A 17,192-nucleotide genomic window follows, 5' to 3' on the forward strand; every position below is an offset into this window, starting at 1 on the left:
GAACAGTGATAGCATCGCTATTATAATTACCAAACTTAGAACCACCCAAATGCCCATCAAAAGTAATATTTGTCAACAGAATAAATTTTTATATACTCACACAATGGAATACTAAATACTATACAGCAATGAGAAAGAAATGTCTACAATTAAGTAAAAAAAATAGGTGAATCTCAAAAATATTGAGAAAAGAAGCCAGAAACAAAAGAATACAGATTGTATGATTTCATTTATGTAAAGCACAAAACCAGGCAAAGCTCATCTATGCTATCAGGAGTCAATGAAAATCTAAATTAAAATGTATTACTGAGATGGTTATTAAAACAATCTCTACTTCAAAGACTTTACATATTTTACCTTTTCATTCCCTTGCTCAGGCACATGAGCAAACTTGCATTGTGATCGTTCACAGCCTCGTAATGTATTAAAATGAAATTTGCAATATTTATGGGGTATCATCAACCCTAGGGGCTTCTGGAACACCTAGAAAATTAGACAAATTCCCTTTCTGTGTTAATTGTGAAACACTATCATCAAGTAAGAAAGCATTTGAAGCAACCAAAAAAATTATACACCCTCAACAGTATAAAGATAAATTGCTTGCTGACTTGATAAAAAAAAACTCCAGGGGTCCGGCCCCGTGGCCGAGCGATTAAGTTCGCCCACTCTACTTCGGTGGCCCAGGGTTTCATGGGTTTGGATCCTGGGCACGGACATGGCACTCCTCGTCAGGCCATGCTGAGGTGGCATCCCACATAGCACAACCAGAGGCGCTCACAACTAGAATATACAACTACATACTGGGGGGTTTGGGGAGAAGAAGAAGGAAAAAAAAAAAAAAGAAAAAGAAGATTGGCAACAGATGTTAGCTCAGGTGCCAACCTTTAAAAAAATTTAAAATAGGGGCTGGCCCCGTGGCCGAGTGGTTAAGTTCGCGCGCTCCGCTGCAGGCGGCCCAGTGTTTCGTTGGTTCGAATCCTGGGCGCGGACATGGCACTGCTCATCAGACCACGCTGAGGCAGTGGCCCACATGCCACAACTAGAAGAACCCACAACGAAGAATATACAACTATGTACCGGGGGGCTTTGGGGAGAAAAAGGAAATAATAAAATATTTAAAAAAAAAAAATTTAAAATAAATAAATAAATACATACATACATACAATTTAAAGAAACTCCAAACAATTTATATTTTTAAAAATAATGGAAACAATTTAAAATGATTTGTCTGAATTTCTGCAATTTCCTTTAGTGTAAAATATTCCATCAAAGTTACCACTGTTTTCCTTTACATGTTTTTAAAAGCTTGTACAATCCCTCCTCCTCCTCATGGACCTGCTTCTTTTGCTTATGCAAAAAGTTAATTCCATTATAATATGCATCATATTTCAGATGCATTTATTAGAACCAAAATTTTGCTTAGCTTTTCTGATTAACAGAAAAAGGCAAATGACAGAGTCAAAGCTTTTTACAAGAAACTTTTCCTACAAACTGCTTTCTATCACTAGCTTTCTCTTTCACCACAGGCAACTATTCATCCTGTATTTTCTGTTTTGGATATCTCCCCGTCTTCTGCTTTCAAACTACGTTATTTGTGAATATCCTCTGAATCACTACTCATTTCCTGCCTCTGATCACCAACCCTCATTCAAAATCTGCATAATGTCTAGAACTGCTTAAAAAATGACAGTCAGGGAAATACAACAAGAAAGGTCCAAAGTATGTGCTTTACGAGATTATTATTATTTTTTAAATGGTGGACTTACCCCTACATTTTTTTCCCTCTTAAATATTTCACAAGTTTCAGGATTCTGCAGCTTTAGGAGAGAATGTTTTCCTGGAAATCTGAAATCTAGAAATGATTATGACATTACACCAATATGTTACAACTTATTCCCTTCAAAACAATGAAACAGATAATCACTACTATCTGCTTTAAAGTTTCACTTTGGACTATTCATACTCAATTCACAGACTGTGCTGCCATGGTGTGTTCCTGTGAAATATAGAACGATTTACATCTTAGGAGCTTGGTAAGTATTTTTAGAGTGGAATTTAAAATTTCAAATTCATTATAAGCTGAAGATACTGTCTTAAAAGCCTTACATAGCAGCATTGAGCACTGCACTCAAATGAGTTAAGTTAAACAGACAACTATTACACACAATAAAGCTTTCTAAGGGAAGAAACCTACTGACAAACCCAGGAACTACGGACTGAACTGTCTTCCCCTAAATTCATAGTTGAAGCCCTAAGCCACAATGTGACTTTATTTGGAGACAGGGCTTTTTATGGAAGTAATTAAGGTTAAATGGGTTTATAAGGGTGAGGCCCTTATAAGTGTCCTTATAAGAAGAAAGACCAGCGAGCTTGCTTGCTCTCTCCATGCAAATACACCAAGGAAAGGCACTGTGAGGACTTAGCAAGAAGGCAGCCGTCTATAAGCCAAGAAAAGAGCCAGAAACTGAACCCTGAACCTTGCTCTTGGACTTCTAGCCTCCAGAACCATGTGAAATCAATTTCTGTTGTTTAAACCACCCCATCGTTGGTAATTTATTTTGGCAGCCCAAGCTGAATAATACACCAGGCACCATATCCCTTAATGCTGGTTTTTAAAAATGGGAATTAGGACATTTAAAAATATTTTTCTCTAAAAGATAAAACAATAAAAATGTTTTTTTATTTTAAATAATTTCATTTTTTACTTTGGCAGCATCCAGATATAATCTAGAACAAGTTGAAGTTTTTGCTGCATAGCTTTGTAATAATTTTCATTATGAAACCTGTAAGGCTTTCTAACATAAAATGTGTGACCGTGACGGGCTTGCGGCTATAATAAACACCACCAGGTGGCATGAAGTCAGTAATGGGAAGGTACAGAAGAGTTAGGTGTGTGCTACACAAAGGGATTTTGTTTCTAAATTCATTCTTCAATCTAGCTTATTTTGTTCAAAGAATTACGAATTATCAAACAAACTGACACAAATTCTAAAATACATTCCAAAATACTCAACTAAAATATGAATATTTTAGGTATAACCTTTAATTTACCTGTACTACCATTATCACATAAATACAGATATTTCAGAAATTGTTCCATCAAAAGTACGAAGTAAAGGTACATAAGCCTTCTCATTTTAACATTCTATGCTTGTTTCAATTTTTTCTTTTCACCTTTTTTGTTCTTGGTGGAAAAAACTCCTATATAGTCTCTATACTATCACAAGCCAACAGAATTTTATTAAGAAAATAGTACCATTCATGCAGGGCTTCAGTAGTGTGTCTTCTTGATGAGCACTTAGATTCAAAGGCAGCACTGATAGGTACAGAGGTTTTGGGCCCAGTGCTGCTAACTGACATTCACCAACCATAATCTCTGCATTTTTAGAATCTTTGCTGTGTGAGCAGAAAAACCAAAATCAGAATTTAAATTTATTGTAAAACATTAAAGTAATGAGAATCAAATAAACAGAAACACACCTAATGCTATGTATATACTACATGCTATGCTGTATACTATTATCACACAATGATTCTTCAGTATTTTCAATAGGTGGTTCCTGCCTTCTTAACTAGAAACCAGCGTATGTTAAATGGCCGGGGGAGGGGCAGGAGTGAGGTGGTGGGGTTAAAACTAGAACAAAATATTTTTGATCATGCCAGACAAAAAGTCTGAGGAGGAACTGTTCTAATCCAGAAAAGACTATCTAATTATTCTATTGATAGTGCAAACAAATAAATGAATTATAAATTATTCTTCAGGACAAGTATATAGAATAAATTTACACATGTACTTGAAAGCTTCCTTTGGGAAGAAGGATAAATGAAATGTATTCTTCTAGGTTGCTGATTTAAACAGCTTTGATTACATTCTAATATGTGAGATCCGATATAATCAATTTTAGAAAAACTTAATCTGGAGGTCACTTATCTGGAAAAATAAAAAACTTAAGCAAGGGGGAGGGTAGGAAGTAACTCAGAACTGACTAATAGATATAAATGAATTTACTTTTTAGCAGAAAGATCACTGAAATACTGTAAGATTTTACCTTAAAAACAATTCTATTAAGCTTTTTCAGCTGAGGTTCCCTGGGTCAGAGAAGAGTAAAAATAGTAAGTAAGAAGAGGGGCCCACACTTAGAACAGTGGAAATTTAGTAGCACAGATGAAGTTTAAAAATTACACACAAAATAAAGATACTCCTCTTTCCAACTTGGGACATCACTGATACGTGCAATCAACATAACCCACCTCCAAAAAAAAAACAAAACAAAAGCAGCAACATAAAGCAAACAAACAGCAATTATGGAAGAGATTATCTAGTAAAATTCTTTTATTTTTAACTGGATGACTGAAGCCCAGGGTAATACAGTGACTTGTCCAATGTTAAACTCCTGGGCATTATGGTAGAGCCAAGGTGATGATATAACTCTGCAGGATGCAATGACACTATTTAGTTTGTAAGCAAAATGCTTGCAACAGAAAAAAAAAAGTCAACCTCGTCACTTTTTCTTTAAGATCTCCAAATGGTCATGAATCATACTGGGCTTCTGTGACAATCTAAATCTGACCCAGGCTTTTCCTTAATACAATAGTTCTCAAACTTGAGCATGTATCAGGGTCAGCTGGTGGCCTTGGTGAAACACAGATTGATGGGCCACATCTCCAGAGTTCTGATTCAGTAGGTTGAAAGTGGGACTCAATAATTTGCATTTCTGACAAGTTGCCAAATGATGCTGCTGTGCAAAGGATCACACATTGGGACAACTGCTCTAACATAAAAGGACTTGAACATATTTGTCACCTGATCTGAGTGTGCCTTGCCTCAACGGCAAAATGGGGGTGGAGGATGGATCAGATGATCTCCAACGTGTCCTCCAACTCTAAGTTTGGTATTTGTATATATTCTAGTGAGTGTACTGTAATTCTCAGTACTAATCACTTCAGCCACGGAGGATACCTGCAAACTAATATGGTCATCTGATTTCAGCCATTCTTACCTTCATAAAAGTCATGTACATATTCCTTTTCTTTTATTTTACTACTGTTCTTTACTCCTTCCTCAAAAAATATTTTAATGGCTTAAAAAACTTAGTTACAATTTTAAGGTAACTTATAACATCCCTGACATCTGTGTATATCCGACACATTAATTAAATAATACCCAAGTATGGCTTATGGCATAGTAGCTCAGGCACATACAGCAGAAAGTGAAAAACACACTCAAGATACATATTACATGAATGATTATTTTAAAGTTACAAAATTAAAAATTGTTACAGACCTTTTGCAAACTTCATAAATATTTTCTTTTTCTTCTGTAACAGTCACTTTGTCTGAAAATCTCCACTGCGAAGAGAATATGGTTAAGAAGTACAAGTGAGTATCTCTGTAACTCATATTAAGCTATGAGGTATACCAGATTTATTAGAATGTATACGATGTTAATTAAGCAAGTAGCTTATGGCTAACCTGGAAAACAATTCTATGCTACATTATTTAAAATATTGAAAATTGACTTAAAATTTTCTACTGTTGCTTAAGAGAAAAACTAATATAAATCAATACGTTTTCTCAGTTTTTGATATCACCTTTAATTATACAAGCCAACGTTTCAAATTATTATGGACAATTAAAGTTATGCTTCTTTTCATTCAGAAAAAAGCTCTGAGTGATTTTTATTTTTAGGTGGTATTTATGAACAGAAATTTATTTTTCATTAGAAACATTTCTATGCATGTATTTAAAATGCTGCTATACTTAAAACACTTCACAATTAGTGTTTTGAGAGTTGTGATTTTTCCAATTATAAAAAAGCGATACATGCTCAAATATTAAACTTTTGAAACAACAGGCACCAAGAAAAAAAACCTCAAATGACCCATCACTTTAGCAGTCAGAAATTACCACTTAATATTTTACTTTGTATTCTTCTAGTCTTTTTTATTTTATTATTTAAAAATTGTTTTCCAGTTTTACCGAGAAATAATTGATGTCCATCACTGTACAAGTTTAGGGCATACAGCATGATGGATTAATTTACATATATTCTTAAGTGATGACCATAAAAGGTTCAGGTAACATCCATCATCTCTTATAGATACAATAAAAAAAAAAGAAAAAAATTTCTCCTTGTGATGAGAACTCTTAGGATTATCAACTAGTCTTTTCTAAAGTACATAACCATATTTTAAAATAATGGTACACACTCTATATACTATTAGAACCCTTAGGAAGAAAACCATAAAAATCAACTGAGCAACATGTAACATTAACAAGTAGAAAGATACACCCTGTTTCTGGATGAGAATGTTAAAGATGCTAATTCCCACCAAATTAATTTATACATTTTAAAAACCACAATCAGAGTTTACAGCAGTCTTAGAAGAATGTAAGAACACTTAAAAAGATTTTAGGGGCTGGCCCGGTGGTGTAGCAGTTAAGCTTGCACATTCCACTTCGGGGCCTGGGGTTCGCCGGTTCGGATCCCAGGTGTGGACATGGCACCGCTTGGCAAGCCATGCTGTGGTAGGCGTCCCACATATAAAGTAGAGGAAGGTGGGCACGGATGTTAGCTCAGGGCCAGTCTTCCTCAGCAAAAAGAGGAGGATTGGCAGCAGTTAGCTCAGGGCTAATCTTCCTCAAAAAAAAAAAAATAAAGTAAAATAAAGATTTTAGGTTTATAATACATCTTAGTAACTTTTAAAGCAAGCCTTCCTTACTATTTTTATTTTTCAAATAATTAACAGTGTGGTATCAGTACAGGACCTGAGCATCAGTGAAACAAAAGAGGAGTAAAGGAATAGGTCCATATATAAAAATTTGAAAATATTAAAGATGGCATTTAAAATCTGTGAGGAAATGATTCAATAAATGGTAGTAGAATAACAGGTTAGTCAACTGGATTGAAAATAAGCTTTGTACCAACTCATCATATGCCAAAACACTTTTTAGGTCCACTAAAGATGTAAATTAAAAAATAAATACCAAAAGTAGCAAAAATAAAATAAAGGTGAATATTTATACAATTCGGAGGGTGGAGACTAAATATGGCAGAAACTATGAATTATAGTATCAACAAGTTTGAATACAAACATTTTAAATGTTTTCATATGCTAAGAGAATAATACAAAGTACACAAAAGCCATCTATCAAAATAAAAAAAGAAAGGTGACATTATTTCTACATTCTTTCTCCCAAGGTAAATTTTAGATTTAGGTTAATAAAAAAGTTTAAACATAAAAACACTAGAAGAAAACATGGGAGAAAATTTTTAGTCTTGAAATGGGGGAGAGTTTGTCTAAATGCAAACATCATAAAAGAAAACTGATAGATTTGACTAAGTAAAAATAAAAAGCTCCTTAAAGATAAAAAGTTCCTAAACTAAGTCAAAACACAAATGAAAAACAGGAAAAAGTATGGCAACATATGACAAAGAACAAATATGACTATATACAAAAACTTCCTACAAATAAAAAAAGATCAAAATCCCAGAAGAAAAACAGGCAAAGGACATGAAAAGGAAGTTCACAGAAAAAAATATAAATGGGTTTTAACATACTAAAAGATGCTTAACTAAACTCATAACAGAAAAGCAAAGTAAAACTAAAAGTCATTTGTAAAAATAGATGGACAAAAATTAAAAAATTCTAATACTGAGTTGGTGAGTGTACAGGGAGAAACTGGCATTTTCATCCAGTGTTGCTGGAAGAATAATCAAAGCATTCTCTACGTAGCCCAATCTGACAGTTCTACTTCTAAGGATTAATCCAAAAATACTTCACATACGCAAAATGCCTTATGCTCAAGGATGCATAATGTAGCAATATTTAAATAGCAAAAATGAGAACAAACCAAGTGTCCATCAATAGTGGTACTTATTGAATGAGTCTATACATACAGTGGATAATTATACAATTATAAAAACAAGGCATCATTATAAACATTGAAAAGAAACAATCTCCATTATATACGAAGTCAAAAAAAGCAAGATAAAGAATGGTATGCTACCATTTGTATAAAATTAAGAAGGATACACAATAACTCCACTTTGACAGATGGGAGAGTATCTCTTATTGGGCTAATCTTTCTGCAGGTAACAACTATAAACCCTAGACAAAATATAAAAAGTCTCTGTCTGAAAACACTGGAAAGATACGAAAAGCAGGCAGAATCTGGAGGGAAGTCTATACTTGGAAGGAGGGAATGACACTGGGTAACTGTCCTGTTTTTATGGCTTTATTTATGAAGGCAGGCCCTAGTTGGAACCACTTGGGAAGGCCAAAAATTTGCCCTACTGACACAAAGAACCAGAAGACAGAGTTTTCTCTTAGGGCCAAGTCAGAAACTGGTTAGTATGGCTGAGAATCCTAGAAAGGAGAGAGTCTATGAAAGGAAGCCCCAAAATCTGCTTATAAACTTGGTCTAAATCTCTAGCTGACCCCTGAACTATACCTATGTAAGGCAGACTGCAAACAGCCCAGCTAAGACTAAAAGAACTGAACAAAGATTTCAACTGCTTGCTACCATAGGGGAGTAATGTGGAGGCTGAGTTCACCCAAGCTAAAACCTAAGCATGCAACTTCAACATAGCCCAGGACCTGAAGACTAGGGCATTTATCCCAGAGAAATTAAAAATTAGGTTTGTGCAAAAACCTGTACATGAATGTTTATAGCAGTTTTATTTGTAATAGCTCCAAATTAGAAACAACCCTGATGTCCTTCAATGAATGAATAGCTAAATAAACTGTGGTAACCCATACTATGGAGTATTGGTAAGCAATAAAAATGAATGAACTAGTGATACATGCAACAGACTTGATGAATATCCAGAGGATTATGCTGAGTGAAAAAAAAAATCTGAAGAGGTTACATACTATATGATTCCATTTATGTAACATTCTTGAAATGACAAAATTATAGAAATGGAGAACAGATTAGTGGTTGTCAAAGATTAAGGAGGAGTAAGGGATAGGAGGGAAAGAAGTAGGCATGGCTATAAAAGGGTAACATGAGGGATCCTTGTAGTGATGGAAGTGTTCTGTATCTCTTCTGTATTAATACCAACATTCTGATTGTGATATTGTATAATAGTTTTGCAACGTTACCATTGGGGGAAAGTGGGTAAAGGGTACATGAGACCTCTCTATATTATTTCGTATAACTGCATATGAATCTACAATGATCACAAAATTAAAAGAAATGTGGGATGCCACTAAAGCAGTATTTATAGACAAATTTATAGCATTAACTACCTCTTTTAGAAAAATAAGGGAAGCTTCCAATCAATGACCTCAGCTACAACCTTAAGAAACTACAATTAAAAGCCAATTAAAAGCAAAGTAAGCAGAAGAAAGGAGAAAATAATGATCAGAACAGAAATCAGCGATATAGAAAACAGCAAAGCAAGAGAGAAAAAAATCAATAAAATCCAAAGCTGGTTCTCTTGGAATAGTAATAATATTAATAATCTTCTAGCCAACCTCCAGTGAATCTACATTTATTTCAAAATACCAAAATTACAGAGATGAAGAACAGACTAATGACTGTAAGGTTAGGGATGTTAGGGGTAGGGAGGGAGGTGTGACTAAGGGGTAGCCTAGGGAGATCTTTGTAGTGATGGAATAATTATCTTGATTGCAGTAGCAGCTACAAAAATCTGCACACTTGATAAAAAACACAGAGCTACATACACTCACTGTACTAATATCAAATTCCTGCTTCTGATATTTCACTTTAAGATGTAACCATAGGGAGAAACTGGGTGAAGAATACCCAGGTCCTCTCTGTACTACTTTTGCAACTTCCTGTGAATCTACAATTATTTCAAAATAAAAAGTTAAAAAAAAGTACGCTAGCATTTAAACTATCTGGGGCTCAAAACTAGAATCATTAAGCAATTACTACCATGGTAAACTGGTAAACCTAAAAATTGTTACATATGGATTCTAGGTATAACTAATACACAGAAGAAAGGAAAAATAAAAATAAGGTCTCTGGAAAGACAGAAAAATGTATACATACACACACACATACACATACATATAAGATCAGTAAGAAAGCATTTCCAAAAATTCACAGGAAACCATATACCAAAGCAGAAAACTTATTCCTAAAATGTAAGGTGGGAGAGAAACGGATAAAGTTCATTAAGTCCCAAATTTGGGGCCAGATATCCTAAGACAAGTATTACTGACTGGGTCACGTATTTTCTAAGGAGCTGGTCCTTTGAAGCTTACCATGGTATAAGAATAAATGTATCACCCCACTTCCCTTAAACAAATCCAAGAAATCTTACCATGTGAGGGAGCAGCCAAACAATTCTGCGGATTATTTTTAAAAGAGTTAACATTGAAAACAAGTTGACATCTTTAAAATTTTTATAGTGTTAAGAACTCAGTGAATTCTGACAAACACGTCCTAAAATCTTTCCTTCCAGGAATGGATGGATTAAATCTTTTCCTCAACTTTAAGTAGAACAGAGTACAAATCGTTTCTTTTATTTTTTAAAAATACTTCAGAGTAAGGGTTGGCATGCTAAGGCCTGCAGGCTGCCTGTTTTTGTAAATATTTATTTGAACACAGCAATCACTATTTATTTACACACTGTGTATGGCTTCTTTCTTGCTACGATGGCAGAGCTGAACGGTTGCAACAGCAACCATATGGTCCACAAAGCCATACAGGTGTTTATTATCTAGTCCTTTAAAGAAAAGGTTTGCTTGGGGCCGGCTCCGTGGCCAAGTGGTTAAGTTTGCGCGTTCCGCTGTGGTGGCCCAGGGTTCAGATCCTGGGCGCGGACATGGCACCGCCCGTCAGGCCACCTTGAGGCGGCGTTCCACATCCCACAACTAGAAGGACCTGCAACTAAGATATACAACTATGTACGGGGGGTGGGGAGATAAAGCAGGAAAAAAAAAAAAAAAAAGAAAAGGTTTGCTGATTCTTGCAAGGGACTCTGCTGTGTGACCTTGGACAAGATACTGACTCTAAGTCTCAGTTTCTTTATCTGTAAAAGAAAATAACAGTACACACCTTATGTGCAGTAAAAGAGGAACTCAGCAAGTCCAGGTTGTCTACACACCGTACATTAAAGGTTTTCACTTGCTCCTGGGAGGTAACTTCTAAGCTCTTGGACTACACTGCCTGATAAGTGTGTCTTTGTTTACCTGGGGCCTGGGACCAGACAGCTAATGATGTGTAGTTTATGGTAGGGGGTGGTGGGCCACTCCAGATGGTCTATACTAACAACACCATTTATGGTGGGGGCCTGGGGCCATGTGGTAAAAGCCTGACCTCTGGAGGGTCTGGAGATTCAGTGATTAAGGTCAGCCACACAGGTGGTCAGCCATGCCTATGTGACTAACCCCAATAAAAAGCCTGACCAGGGTTTGGGTAAGCTCCTCTGGCTGGCAATATTCTGTGTGTTACCATGCATCACTGCTGAGTGAAGCAAGTAGTGTCCACACGACTCTACTGGGAGAGGACAACTGGAAGCTTGTGCCTGGTTTCTCCTGGACTCTACCCTATGTGACTCTTCTGTTTGCTGATTTTAATCTGTTCTTTCACTGTAATAAACTGTAACCTCCAGTATAACAGCTTTGCTAACCTCTGTGAATTCTTCTAGCAAATCACTGAACCTGAGGATGGTCTTGGGGACTCCTGAACAGCACTCATTACATTATAGGGATAAATGTGATAACCAGTGCTAGGTGTTTAGCAGTGGCTGGCTGGCATTTAATAAAGGCTTAATATATACTGGCCGTTATCATTATCAAACCATTAAGAAAGCACTTTGTGAGATTTTTATTCATGTTTACTCGGACACTTCTAGCACTTAAAGAATATTTTCAAATGATGTTCACATTCAATATTCGTTGAACAATTATTTGTGTTATTACTGTGTATCAGCCACTGCTCTAGGGGCTGGAGATTCAGTAGTAAGCAAAATGGACAAAAATCCTTGCCTTCATGGAGTTTCATTCTAGCAGGAGGATACAAAGATAAATAAGTAAATGGATAGGATGTTTGATCATGATAAGTACAAGAAAGGGGGATATGAAATGTTGGGAGAAGGGAGAACCCTGAAAATTTAGGTTGGATGGCCAGGGAAGGTCTCTCTGAGAACACAAAATTTGAGTAAAGATGTGAAGCAAATAAGAGAGCCAGCTACACCGTCTTTTAGAAGAACATTCCAGGTAGATAAAATGGCAAAGACAAAGGCCTTGAGGTGGGACATACCAAAGTCTGGTATGTTCCAAGAACAGCAAGGAGGCTAGTGCAGTTAGAGTGAAATGGATAAGGAGAGGAGCAGAAGAGATCAGAGAGGTAACAAGGTGGAAAGGGGTACAGGGAACAGATACAGGGTCTTGTAGGTTATGGTGAGGACTTTGGCTTTGAATCTGAATGACATTAGAAGCCATTGGAGAGTTTGAAGCAGAATAATGACATGATCTAACTTATGCTGTGTTGAGAATAAACTATAAGAGGACAAGATTAGAAGCAGGATATCTGTCAGGAGGCTACTGCAATAATTCAGGCAAGACCTGATACTAGCCTGTGCCTGTGTAGTGCTGGTGTGGGTGATGAAAACTAAACAGTTTCTAGACATCAACTGAAGGTAAAGCCAGCAGGATTTCCTTACAGTCTGGATACAGAGAAAAAGTAAGAAAATCCAAAGTTTTGAGCCTGAGTAATTATAAAGGATGGAGCTGCCATTAAGACAGAAGGAGAAGATAACAGGAAGAGCTGGTCTGTAGTAGGGGAAGGGACATATAAAAGGAGTTCAGTTTTGAACATGTTATATTTGAGACAGCAATTTGGATATCCAAGTGGAAAAATCAGTAGGCAACTAGACCTTTCTGCAGCCCAGAGAAGAAGTTCAAGCTGGAGATACAAATTTGAGAATCTTAGCCCCCAGATGGTATTTAATGCAATGGGGTTAGCTGAGACCATCTAAGGAGCAAATCTAGATAGGAAAAAAGAACAGATTCATGGTCTAGGCTCTGGGTCACTCTAATATGTAGAGGTCAGGGAGATCAGGAGAGATCAGCAAAATCAACTGGGAAGCTGCAGACAGAAAGGCAGAAAGTAAAGCAGGCAAGTATGTTTATGGAAGTCAAGTGAAAAAAGTGTTTCAAGGAAAGAGTGATCAATTGTGTCAAATATGTTTGATAGGTTAAGTAAGATTAAGACTGAGATGTGTCCCTTAGATTCAGCAACAAGGAAGTAACTGGAGAGTTTAAGAAGGGTAGTTTTGGTGGAGGTGAAGGCGGATATCTCTGGAATGGGTTCAAGAGAACTAGGGGAAGGAAACTGGAGATAGTGGGTAGAGACAAGCCTTTTGAGAAGTAGGATGACAGTTGAAAAGGAAAAGGGGACCTGAAAGGTTTTCTTTGTTTCGTTTGAAGATGGGAGAAAAGCATGTCTATATGTTGAAGAGAAACATCCAGTAATGATAGAAGAATTACTGGAATAATATTTTAAGAGAGAAGAGATGGCCTCTAGCACAGTGCAGGGAATAGCCTTGGCTAGTTCATACACTGTAACAGAAAAGAAGCTAGAGTTTTGGGACCAGATGCAGGTAGGTGGGCTAATATATTGGTGGGAACTTAGGAAGTTCTTTTCCAATTACTCCAATTTTCTTGGTGAAGTAGGAAACTAGGTGGTTAGCTGTGAGGAGGAATAAGGAGAAAGAAGAAAATATGAAATAGTTGCCCAGGGGTCAAATTATGCAAAAGGTTAAGACAACCATACATATTATCTGGCAGAAAACAGAACAAACTTGATACCCCAAATTTCCCCCATATCATATACCAGTGGTATGTTCCACCCTCTAGGTAGGTTTAGCTCCAATTCCTATGCCTTCTACACCTGTGGTTGAATAACTGATGCTTACATTCATAGCCCTAAGGTATTACGATATTCTAAAATTTCAAAGATCAAATGATATTCAACACTTTGTGTTTAACAAGGAAGGAAAATATGTAACAATTCAGAAAGACTTACACAGGTTTGAGGTTTTTTTAGTTTTTCAGGATACCAAAAAAAGCTAAATATATAATTAAAGAGTACACCCTATTTTCCCAGACAAGCGAAACTCTATTAATACTGTGCTTATGCAAACCATCAAGCAACGTATCCCAAGGCTAGAACGATGTGATTCGTTTACTCAATAAAAAGGAGTTAACACTTGTCACCTGACAGCACTGTTAAGATGAATTTCTGTATTACCACTATAGACCAAGAAATAAGAAAATGCAGAAGATTCCTTAGTACCTTTTCATCCAAATCTGAACTATTTATGTGTTCGCTGAAGTCTCCCAGTTTTTCATTTTCAGAGATCTCATTAGTAACTTCTCCTAAGAAAATGTTTGCGCCTTTGGAATCACGTTTTATCTCATTTGCTGAAAAGAAATAACATTCACCTGTAGAAACTTTAAACAGCAAAATAACCAAGTCATTCAAAGATTGTTCTAAAAATGAGTTAGAATTCAGAGACTCTTTTAAAGTCCAATGTGACAAATATGAAGTAGAGTTTTCAGCAAATCACACAATTATTCCTCCCTCTCTATCAAAATAACTCCAGTATGCAATATAAAAAGAACTGGCAAGGCAAAATTATGACATATCAAGATAAATTTAAGAATGTTTCTTGATCATGTCCAGCTATTTTCAATATTTTTAAAACTTGAAAGTTAAAGTAAAACTAACTTTCAGATTAAGTTATTTCCTGTGAAGTAAAAATCCATATATTTAAACTTATTGCTAGCTATTAATTATAAAAAATTTTAAAAAGGTCTCATTTAACATCCGCTAAAGCTTAAATATATATTTCAAGTCAAAATAAGGCTACAAAAATTGCTAAGGTCAATTATCTATCTTTTGTAGATAAAGCCTAACAAAGTTGTTTACTAAATAGTCAAATGGAAAATTTCTCAAAATCTGATCTGCCAACCAGGAAATTAAAGCCGAGAAAAACTGACAAACTGTAAAACATATGGTTAACAGACTCTAAAACGAAAAGCTTCCTATTTTAATGAATTCATTTTGACTAGGCTTGAATGGAGATATAAAAAGATACTTCTTTTTATATTGCATATTCTGAAAATGTCAAATTTTACCTGCTGACAAGGAAGCACAGATCTCTGACTTCATCAAACCAGGATCCAGGACAGGAAGTTCTCTATTATAAAGCAAACAGAGCTTAAACATTACAACATATTCTATGCAAAACTATCCACTTCTCCAAACGTACAATACCAGCTGTAGCAGCTGGTAAACATCAGCTCAAGTTCTCCACAGACTGAGTACTGTACTGGGACTCAGAACTCACTACACCCAAGCAGATTCCTCATTTGGTTCTTTAATTACATATGCCACAATTGTTAGGGAGTGGTGCCATTCAAACTCTGTTTTCAGAGAGAACCAGATGACATATACCAAGCATTTAAAAAAATTTTAAAGTATTACACCAATATAAGACAATGTTTAACTTCTACTCTCAAGCATGTGTATGTATGTCTTACTGCCAATGTAAAAAGAAGAAAAGTTTGAGAGCAGTGTGAGAGCTTTTTTTGTAGTCTCTGAAGACAACATATGGTCTAAAAGTCAAGGTTATGGAGATCAGAGTTAGACCAACCTGGGTTCAAATATTGTTCTGCCACTTACTGTGTCAACATTATTTAACTTTTTTGAGTCTATCTGTAAAATGAGAATACCACCTACCCACAAGGTTATTGTGAGGATTAAATGAGATAAAATGTCCTTAAAACAAATAGCATAGGCTCAACAAATGAAAACTACATCTACAGGAGCCACTCAAAAACAAATGGCCTAACGCTATTCCAATTTTAGAAACTTAGACAAAACTACATAAAAGTACACAGAATAAAATATAATAAACACCCATAATCCCACCATTTATTCATTTAATAAATCGGTTTTATTAAACCTATCCTACAGCTCTATAACTGCTCATTAGTTAAGGATTACTTCCTAGCCAAGAAAGAGGAAAACAAAACATAACATTTTATATATATCATTCTTTGAAGTCTTTGGAAAACATGAGGTATTTCCCCCCGACACAGACCCTAGAAACAACCAGAAGTATACAACTTACATGGGAAAATAATAAAACAGAAGACATATATGTATGCAAATCTCCTCCCCCAATTCCAATGTTTTCAGACTTCTATCTGTCTACTAGAATATCTCCATTTCAGTATTTCAAAGGTCTCCTCAACTCAACATGTCTAAATCTGACCTCATGACCAGCACCTATCCGTGATCCTGACCCTCCATGTAGGAGAACTGTAACACCCCTCTTTGAAATAAGAGTTTCATCCTTAACTCCTATCTCTGCCCTTGCCCTCATCTGATTAATCAATTTTCACTTCCTAAACCTCTCTCAGATTTACTCCCATTTCTGTTTGAAATCACCATGTCCTTTTGGTCTAATTATTAAAATAGTTCCCTGCCAATTTATTCTCCACACCAGAGCTATGATAATTTTAAAAATGTAAATCTGATCAAATTCTCTCTCTACTTAAAAGTCTTTCAGTGAATCCACATGCTCTTAGGATAAAGTTCAAACTCACCGTGAATTCTAGTTTATCTAGGATGGTCTGTTTATGCCTGTAATCCCGGCATATTAATTATTAATAGCTCCCCATTTCTCTCTTAAAAATTTTCCAATTCAGAAGATAAATGCTAGGTCATCCTACTTGTGAAGTCCTTCATAACTGAGCTTTCTGCACATTCTGTAGCTTCATTTCTTGCCACTTGAACCCTAAGTCATGGGACATTGTTTCTGCTGTTCAGTTGTGACATGCTCTTCCCTGTGGGCCTTCATTTAGGCTATTACTTCAATCTACGACAAAATTCTACTCACCTTTGTTCACCTATTGGCTAATTCTTATTCATCCTTCAGTGTTCATCTTAATGTTACTTTGATCAGGAAGCCTTTAACATCTTGCATATCTCCCATCATATTTTATTGTATTTGCTTAATTATTTGCCTCCCTTGATAGACTAAAAGCTCTGTGAGGACAAGGCCCATGTATGTCTAGTTGCTGTCCATATACTCAGCACCTAACATTCTCCTGGCCAGACACTAGGGAGACCCACATGAAGATGCTTCTCTCCTGTCTTGGAACTCCCGGTATAGGGGGAGGCTCACATCCAAGCAGACA

The 17,192-nt window shown here is 36.0% G+C and overlaps 1 protein-coding gene across 9 annotated transcripts in view; it reads right to left on the reverse strand.

Annotated features, from left to right (window-relative positions):
- The window catches only part of TOPAZ1 (testis and ovary specific TOPAZ 1), an 80,780-nt gene that overhangs the window by 53,319 nt on the left and 10,269 nt on the right, over positions 1-17,192 (reverse strand). For 8 of the 9 annotated variants that reach the window (XM_070492795.1, XM_044754655.2, XM_044754654.2 and 5 more), the window contains 6 exons: positions 15,123-15,184; positions 14,278-14,405; positions 5,285-5,349; positions 3,257-3,396; positions 1,767-1,852; positions 358-483 (listed from right to left, as the gene is read on the reverse strand). In XM_070492795.1, the coding sequence (XP_070348896.1) occupies positions 358-483; positions 1,767-1,852; positions 3,257-3,396; positions 5,285-5,349; positions 14,278-14,405; positions 15,123-15,184 (607 nt within the window). The remainder of the gene's footprint in view (positions 1-357; positions 484-1,766; positions 1,853-3,256; positions 3,397-5,284; positions 5,350-14,277; positions 14,406-15,122; positions 15,185-17,192) is intronic. The other variant, XM_070492793.1, reaches the window with a different exon arrangement.

Source organism: Equus asinus, chromosome 21 (genome assembly GCF_041296235.1).
Source record: "Equus asinus isolate D_3611 breed Donkey chromosome 21, EquAss-T2T_v2, whole genome shotgun sequence".
Taxonomy (NCBI): domain Eukaryota; kingdom Metazoa; phylum Chordata; class Mammalia; order Perissodactyla; family Equidae; genus Equus; species Equus asinus.